The 8,848-nt window shown below is 48.2% G+C and overlaps 1 protein-coding gene across 1 annotated transcript; it reads left to right on the top strand.

Moving 5' to 3' along the window:
- Positions 1-5,600: 5,600 nt before the first annotated feature.
- mstnb (myostatin b) lies at positions 5,601-8,221 on the top strand. The gene is made up of 3 exons (XM_028991093.1): positions 5,601-6,032; positions 6,159-6,529; positions 6,878-8,221. The coding sequence occupies exons 1-3, from the start codon at positions 5,651-5,653 to the stop codon at positions 7,256-7,258; spliced, it is 1,134 nt and encodes a 377-aa protein (XP_028846926.1). The 5' UTR covers positions 5,601-5,650; the 3' UTR covers positions 7,259-8,221.
- The last annotated feature ends 627 nt before the right edge of the window (positions 8,222-8,848 follow it).

Genomic DNA, 8,848 nt, shown 5'->3' with positions numbered 1-8,848 from the left:
CCTCGTGTAGATAATGCAATAATATAAGAAATAAAAAGTCGATCCCTTTATATATTTAAAAAAAAAACTATATCCCCTTACATAAACCAGCTATCTCACTCATAGGGCCAGATTAACACCTCACATTAACACTTTCCGTATCTGGATCACACCCTCACATCTGAATTTAATATTGTGATTCAGTCTACGGGAGTGAAACGCCTGCTGCTGGTGTTCACACAAACCGCAGCGCTCTACTTTGGCCACTTAATCAATGTATATTGCGGCCAGTTAAACTCCAGACTCTTACTATTTGCAGCAGCCGTGTATCTCAGCCAACACCGCTACGGCAATTGTGCTTGTGTTATCGCTCATTAAGGACGCCGGCATGTCATGGATCTCTCACCTAAACGTTATGGTTGGACAGCTTAGCATGTGTCCGGCAGTTTAAATAGCCTTTCAGAGATGCATATAGGGGCAGTGACACTGAAAAACAGTAAATGAGTGAGAAGTAAATCCAGAAAAACAAAATCTTGCCCCGGAAAAGCTACCGTCAATCTTCATGGTGTCGTCTGAACCCGTGGTACTGTGGTCACAGTGATTTCCCCCCCAGCTCCGCTGGGTAAACCCCTCCTGCACGAGGTGGACCACGCAAACACAAGGGGATTGGCGTAGTGAAAAAATGGTCTGCTCTTCCATTGGTTCGTAGCAGATCCCATTGGATCCCATTAAAGTGAAACCCTGAACCTTTGTCCTGCTGTCTGAGTCCATAAGCAGTCGGAGGGACGATGAATGGGCCCACACTGGAACGTGGGGGATGGGGGGCCGTACTGTATCCGTGGACGCGTCCTTATGCTGACCCAGATGAACCAGTGCAAAACACGTTCCTGTGTCCTGATATCTGTGTCCTGTGTCTCAGATAAACGCAGCCAAAAAAAAAATCTGACTGAATGAAGAGATTTATTTTTTGGGGTAATATGCAATGAAAATTCCTTTCGTCGATCCCACCCTTTTACCTCTTCACTTCTTTTCTTCTGTTATGTCGTGGGTGGGGGGCTAGTTATGGCACATCGCACTCTATATAGGGGATGTCACTGTACCGGCTGTCCACCTCCGCCCACTGCTGCACGGCCCGGGCCACTATCTCCTCGGAGAGCCTCTGGGCATAGTCCAAAAGAACCGGGTTGACCAGTGGGGAGTCCTGCCCCGGTCCTGCTTCTGACTGCACCAAGGCAGCCTTCTCCCCCCGACTCCTCCATAGGACTCCTCCTATTTTGCCCTCGACTCCTTCCACAGAGTTGGCGTTCTGAGTCGGGTCGCTGCGCTTTGATTTGACGCATCCCATGATATAAATAAAGTAGCATTGGCTTCGGAAAGTGCAGCGCGTGAATTGCACAAGGAGAAAGGGGCGGAGCGTGGCCTGCTGTGTTCCACGGAGAAGTTTGGGAGTTCTCAGGTCCTGTGGTGGCTAGGAGTGGGACGCCCGTCTACTACGAGTCGCGGCACAGAAGAAGTCCAGCAAAATGGGCGTAATCCCAAACCTCATCATGGCTGTTTCCTTTCTGGCCTGTGGGGAGACTGAGAAGAGGAAGTCCATGTTTAAATCTCCATTTTAAACACACCACAATGTGTAACCGTTCACCTCGCCATGACTGTGTGTTTTTATTGATGGAATAACAGTACATTGCCCCCCACCCCATTTATTCTTCATAATATAGTTCTAGCAGTTGGTGTTTTAATGATTTTTTTAATGATATAGCATGTATAGGCTAATCATACCAGATCGGGGGTCACCAACCCTGGTCCTGTACATCTTAGATCTTCCCATGTTCCTCCACGCCTCATTCAACTGAACTGTCATGATCTGAACTTGTAACTGGAGGTGTGCAGGACAAGTCCCCTCCAGTTGCAAGGTTGGCGACCCCTGTACTAGTTGAATGGTGAATAATATAATAGCACCAACTCAGAGTGGTAGTAGCCTAGTGGGTAAAACACTCGCCTATGAACCAGAAGACCCAGGTTCAAATCCTGCTTACTACCATTGTGTCCCTGAGCGAGACACTTAACCCTAAGTTGCTCCAGGGGGGGACTGTCCCTGTAACTACTGATTGTAAGTCGCTCTGGATAAGGGCGTCTGATAAATGCTGTAAATGTAAATGTACTCTCCTAATTTGCAAGCATGTGTACCACATTTCGCAGCAAAAGAAGTAGTAGTAGTGACACCACAGAAGTATTTTTTTGCCCGGGGAGAGCAAATAAAAAACAGACGTTTTTGGCCATCACGTTGCCGAAAAGTTTGAAGAATGAATTACGACTCGCAGTGGCCACACCCCCCGTCTTCTGAGATTGGAGAAAACCGCGCTGATCGGTCCAATCTACGGAGAAAAAAAAGTTTCCACGATTGGACGAATTCGCCGTAATTGCTGCGTCGGCGACCCCCGCCGCGGAACCCCCGCAGACCCCCACGGGACAACGTGCCCGGCTCGGTCACGCGCCCCGGGCCGCGCCCCTCCACAGGTGAACGTGGACGCGCCCGCGCGACGCGCGCTCCCGGGGCTCTTGACGCGCCTTTAATTAGGCTGCTGGCGCGCGCAAACTTGTTGTAAAAAAACCACCACACGTCGTGGATGTGTGTGTGTGTGTGTGTGTGTGTGTGTGTGTGTGTGTGTGTGTGTATAGTTGATTTTTCATTCGTTGGTTTAAGGCCGAGCTGCGAGACGCGAATGGACCGGCGCTCAAGGTCAAAACAGAACCGTCGAAACGCACAATAACGCGCGTCCACCGTGGCACGCGAACCGCCCGGTGATCACGGAGCCTACCTCCGTGGACACGTCGCCCGGGACAGAGTGTGGAGACGAAATCGTGGGCATCATCTCGCCACGCCGCCCGGGGTCGCCGGGTTCGGGTCCGCCGACATGTCGAAGTTGCGCGCGGCCACGGTCACCGCGGGAATCCCCGCGCGGCCGAGACGTCCCGGCCTCCGCCGTCCATCCCGGAGGAGGAGCGGAGCAGAAACGGGTTCGGTCGTCCCTCCTGCCGCAGGGATTCGGGATGAAACGCAGCGTCCACCAGCAAGGACGCGCGAGTCTGCGCTGTAATCTAGAACATAAGAATACGACACACACACACACACACACACACACTGCATGTGTTCTAAAGATATAAATACTCTGCTGTTATTCGTGAAGTAGGTTCGCTTTGCCGCGCACCGCCGCCACCTCGCGGCGCTGCACTTCTAGTTTCATCTCAAAGCCAAACATGGAGTAGCACCATCCTACATCACAGCCCTTATTACATATTTACATTTACAGCATTTACCAGACGCCCTTATCCAGGGCGACTTACAAATCAGTAGTTACAGGGACAGTCCCCCTCTGGAGACACTCAGGGTTAAGTGTCTTGCTCAGGGACACAATGGTAGTAAGTGGGATTTGAACCTGGGTCTTCTGGTTCATAGGCGAGTGTGTTACCCACTAGGCCGCTACCACCCCTCGCACTGCACCTCGTATACTCCAAGCCTCCTGTACTGCTCGCCTGGTCCCTCCATCGCTAAAGGTAAAAGGAACACATTCATCTAGACTCTCCTCCGTCTCGGCCCCTCTGTGGTGGAATGAACTTCCCCTCGAGGTCAGAACAGCTCAGTCACTGAGCATTTTACATTTACAGCATTTACCAGACGCCCTTATCCAGAGTGACTTACAATCAGTAGTGACAGGGACAGTCCCCCTGGAGCAATTTAGGGTTAAGTGTCTTGTTCAGGGACACAATGGTAGTAAGTGGGATGCAAACCCGGGTCTTCTGGTTCATAGGCGAGTGTGTTACCCACTAGGCTACTACCACCCTATTTTCAAACGGCAGCTCAAGACCTTCCGCTTTAGAGAATATTTAGATTAACTTGTAACCTTCTTGTTGTCCGACTTATGTATAGAAACTACAACAGAGTGAATAAAAAGGTTCTAAACATAGTTGGGGTCCTAGTGAACCAGAATTGATCACTTCATCGATGGTAACATGGAAGCCTTGTAATGTAAATGTATTTTTTTAAACAATCATCTTGGAGCAAATCCATAGTTGCAATTCTGACATTTAAAAAATATGTTCTCCTAAGACCCAGAAGACGGAGTAGCAGGGCGGTGTTTCCAGACACCAGACGGTTCAAGTGCAGATGAGGATATTTTGGAATATAATAGATATATAAGTAGATAAAGTGAAGTGATAGTCATGCACAGCTCACAATGCACATAGTAAAATGTGTCCTCCGCTTTTAACCATCACCCTTGGTGAGCAGTGTGTGTCGGGATGGTGCTTTGCTCAGTGGCTGATTACGGGGCCACTGATTGTGATTACGGGGCCACTTCCTTCACCGCTGCCACCACTGGATCATGTACACTGTAATAAATAAAAACTTCTTTTTTTTCCAGTGTAGAAATGTCCCCTTTTTTATAATGAACAATTCTGTCGTGCATTAAAAAACATAAAAGTCCAGTCCAGACATTGCTGTTGTTGTAAATAAGTCTGGTAGCTGGATAGTGTCTGTTAATGATGGAACATGAAGAGTCTTGTGCTCCAATGGAACGTTGCAGTATCTGTTAACCCAAGTGGGCCAATTTATTGAGTAGGAAACCCCTTTTAAACGAACTGGAAACAGTTGCACTGATTAAATACGCAATAAAACTTGCACACTGGTACAGTATCTGGTGCATCATGAAACGTGGGTTCGACCACATTGTTCTTGTAGTGTAGTGTAGTGTAGTGTTTCTGTTCAAACCATTTTCATATCAGGAAATTTCTAAATGACCCTAAACACAAAATCCAGTGCTCATAATATAAAACACGTTTCCCTAAACATTTTGAACTAATTCATGGTCAATAACGAAATAAATGAAATTTCTTTTTGTGCTTCTCTATGATGTATGCATTATTTTAACTTCAATGTGTTACACAAAATTTTCCAGTTTATTGTTTTATCCAATATGAAGCGAAAGTTTGCAATATAGGGAAACATATTTACCAACCTATGTTTAATACTCCAGTAATAATTTAGCTTGGACGTACCTCTACTTTGCTCCACCAACTTGGTTGGAGTTAAATTGTTGAGAACCTGAGCGCTGCACCCGCTTTTGAACTTTTTGTCAGCAGCAGCTTATGAACACTAGGTGGCGCCATTTAATCAGATTTCAACCCACTTCTTCCACCGCGCCGTCACTTATCATAGAACTTTACCTAATAATAATAATAATAATATAATAATCATTACGGGGCTGATTATTAACAACTCAAACAAACACTAGCAACTTATTTCATGACATGAATTAACACCGCGCATGGCAGAAATCAATCTTTTTTGTTTGTTTGTTTGTTTGTTTCTTTAAAATGGTGATCATTTCCTGTTGCGTGTACAGTAAGTGCTAAAACCCGAAAGATGAAGCCCTGATAGTGTTTTGCCACTTGACGCGTCGCTTTCTGTCTTTGTTTCGGGGTTCGGCTGAGAAACAGAGCGCGACCGTCCCGTTACGTTCATTGTGGCAGCTCAGCCAATCATTGAATTTGACGACACAATAGAGGCCAAAGTTGCTGTATAAAAAGGGCTTGCGGGTTTTAAGTATGACACCTAATAGCGTGGTGCACGGTCCAGGGCGCTCAGCCTCCCTCCACACGACACCCCTGCGACATGCATTTCACCCAGGCTGCGGTCTCGGTGCTCTTCCTGGTCGCCTTCGCCCCGGCCGGTCTGGGCGACATGACGGCGCACCGCCAGCCGCTGGCCGCCGCGGCGGAGGACGCCGAGCAGTGCTCCACCTGCGAGGTCCGGCAGCAGAGCAAGCTGATGCGGCTGCACGCCATCAAGTCGCAGATCCTCAGCAAGCTGCGGCTCAAGCAGGCGCCCAACATCAGCCGCGACGCCGTCAAGCAGCTGCTGCCCAAGGCGCCGCCGCTGCAGCAGCTGATGGACCAGTACGACATGCTCGGCGACGACAACAAGGAGGGCGTCGTGGGGGACGACGACGACGACCACGCCACCACGGAGACGATCATGACCATGGCCACCGAGCGTGAGTGCTCGCCCAACTTTCCGCTTACTAACAAACTTTTTTTTTTTTTTTTTTTTTTTTTAAAAACGTCGCGTCAACGTTTCGGTGACGTTCCCCGGCTAACCCCGGCTCTCTCGCTTCCCTCAGCGGACCCCGCCGTGCAGCTGGACCGGACACCCCGGTGCTGCCTCTTCTCCCTCAGCCCCAAGGTCCAGGCGGCGCGCGTCGTGCGCGCGCAGCTCTGGGTGCACCTGCGCGCCGCCGACCGGCCGACCACCGTCTTCCTGCAGATCTCCCGGCTCATGCCGGCGCCGGACGGGGCCAGGCACGTCCGGATCCGCTCGCTGAAGATCGACGTGAGCGCGGGGGTCGCGTCGTGGCAGAGCATCGACGTGAAGCAGGTGCTGGCGGTGTGGCTCAAGCAGCCGGAGACCAACTGGGGCATCGAGATCAACGCGTACGACCCCAAGGGGAGCGACCTGGCCGTCACCTCGGCAGAGCCAGGAGAAGAGGGACTGGTGGGTCTGGGCCACTTCGATTCCACAATCCAAAGCCCAATAACAGCAATAATAATAGGCCAGAAGTATTATTCTGGTTCTCCCTACTTTTACATTTACAGCATTTACCAGACGCCCTTATCCAGAGCGACTTACAGTCAGTAGTTACAGGGACAGTCCCCCCCTGGAGACACTCGGGGTTAAGTGTCTTGCTCAGGGACACAATGGTAGTAAGTGGGATTTGAACCTGGTCCGTAGGCGAGTGTGTTACCCACCAGGCTACTACCTCCCTACTTAATTTGCCTTATAGCTTTCGAGTTGTGATGTTGTGTTATAATAACACATGGATTAACTTTTGTGCCCCAACAGCAGCCCTTCTTGGAGGTGAAGGTCTCAGAAGGCCCCAAGAGGGCCAGGAGGGACTCGGGACTGGACTGTGACGAGAACTCCCCGGAATCTCGATGCTGCCGATACCCCCTCACCGTGGACTTTGAAGACTTTGGCTGGGATTGGATTATTGCCCCCAAGCGTTACAAGGCCAATTACTGCTCAGGGGAGTGCGAGTACATGCACTTGCAGAAGTACCCCCACACCCACCTGGTGAACAAGGCCAACCCACGGGGCACCGCCGGGCCCTGCTGTACCCCCACCAAAATGTCGCCCATCAACATGCTCTACTTCAACCGGAAGGAACAGATAATCTATGGAAAGATCCCTTCCATGGTGGTGGACCGCTGCGGCTGCTCCTGAGTCCCAGGACTTGTCCCGGGGCTCCTGACAAAAATCACTTCAACCGTCACCTGCGCTTCCGACAGATAAAACCAAAAAACAAAACAAAAAAAAAACATAGAAAAAGAGAAATGAAACAAAAAGAACTGTGCAATAGAAACAGAATAGCGCCAAGGATGTTCACCTATTCACGTGCACGAAGAACGACTCACAGGCTGGACTTGGGAAAATGAGGACATTCTCCAAATCCTTTTTTCATTTTACTCACGTACATACTGTTTCACTCTTAGCATATATGTATTTTTTTTTTGCCTCACAGCCTAGGGGTAGTATCCATGTTCCTGCAAGAATGGCTGTGACAGCGAATGGAAGGGAGAAGGTCTCAAGGACATTTTGAACAGTGCTTGAAAAACCCGAAATCATGTACATTGCCAGAAACAAAAGAAACAAAAAATATATAAAATCAATAGGCGCATATACTGATTATACGTAATTGTAGCTTTACCATACTCAGCTGCTTAAACAGCCCTACACACTTGAATTGTCATTATTATTATTATTATTATTATTATATACATTTACATGTTATTACATATGTTTAAAAAAAGATTAATCATAATTTCTGGATTGGGGGGTAACTTGAACCAGAGGCACTATGTATGCAGTCTGCACATAAAGCATATGTGTAAATGGCAGAGAAATATGAAGAAGAGTGAATGTTTAAACTGTGGCTTAAACCTTTATTGTTGTTGTTGTTGTTGTTGTTTTCTTCTTCAAACAATACAGTTTGCACTATGGCAGACCAATAGAAAGAATTGGTTGCTAAAAAGAAAAAGTTGTAAAGACTGATTTTGTCATGTTTGCTTGTTTTATTATATGTCTATGCCATTTTTTCTGTTAGCTGTCGCATCTTTTTTAACCACTATTAGTTAATGTATATGACCACAGACTAGGAAAGATGTGTGCAAATATCAAATCTATATATCCGATAAACAAATAAAGGTGCTTGCTTTTATGTTAAATTCTTTGTTTAATTGCAATTGCCACTCTGGCCAACAATATCAGTGCATGTGTACATACGCGGTGGTAATTACTGTTCAAAATTGCATTTCTGCTCTACGTCTTGGGGTCTGAGGGGAGCGCCGAAGCTGTGAAAAGTGGTAAAAGTCGGACAGCGCAGGTTGCAGGGAGTGAAAATGAGGCTCAGAGGATATTTTTAAATGTCAACACCACACGGTGCATGTGGTTTTCGCAGAGACGTCTTGAGGCCTTTGCCAAGGTCGACAGGTTTTTGGGGGGATGTTTACCCCCAGATAATAATGCGAGCTGTGAGATCTGCGGCCCGGCTTTTTAACCAAAAAAGGATCGGAGCCTAATTGTGTTTTGACAGCGTGGCTAATTAAAACGACAGCTTACTGGAGCCTTCACTTCCGTCCAGAAGGGGGCGAAGTGAGCGCTGGTGAGAATCACTTCCTTTCCTGCTGTGAGTTGGACTGCAGCCATGACTACCAGGTGGAACTTGCAGAGAAGTGAATAGGCGGCTCAGGGGGATTAGAATTCCCCGAACAATACCACTGCTTTCCCCATTATGGCCCAGAATTTTCAAATTCC

The sequence above is a fragment of the Denticeps clupeoides genome, chromosome 9 (assembly GCF_900700375.1).
Source record: "Denticeps clupeoides chromosome 9, fDenClu1.1, whole genome shotgun sequence".
NCBI lineage: Eukaryota > Metazoa > Chordata > Actinopteri > Clupeiformes > Denticipitidae > Denticeps > Denticeps clupeoides.
The sequence above is the reverse complement of the archived record's forward strand: the minus strand, read 5'-3'. Positions and strand labels throughout refer to the sequence as shown.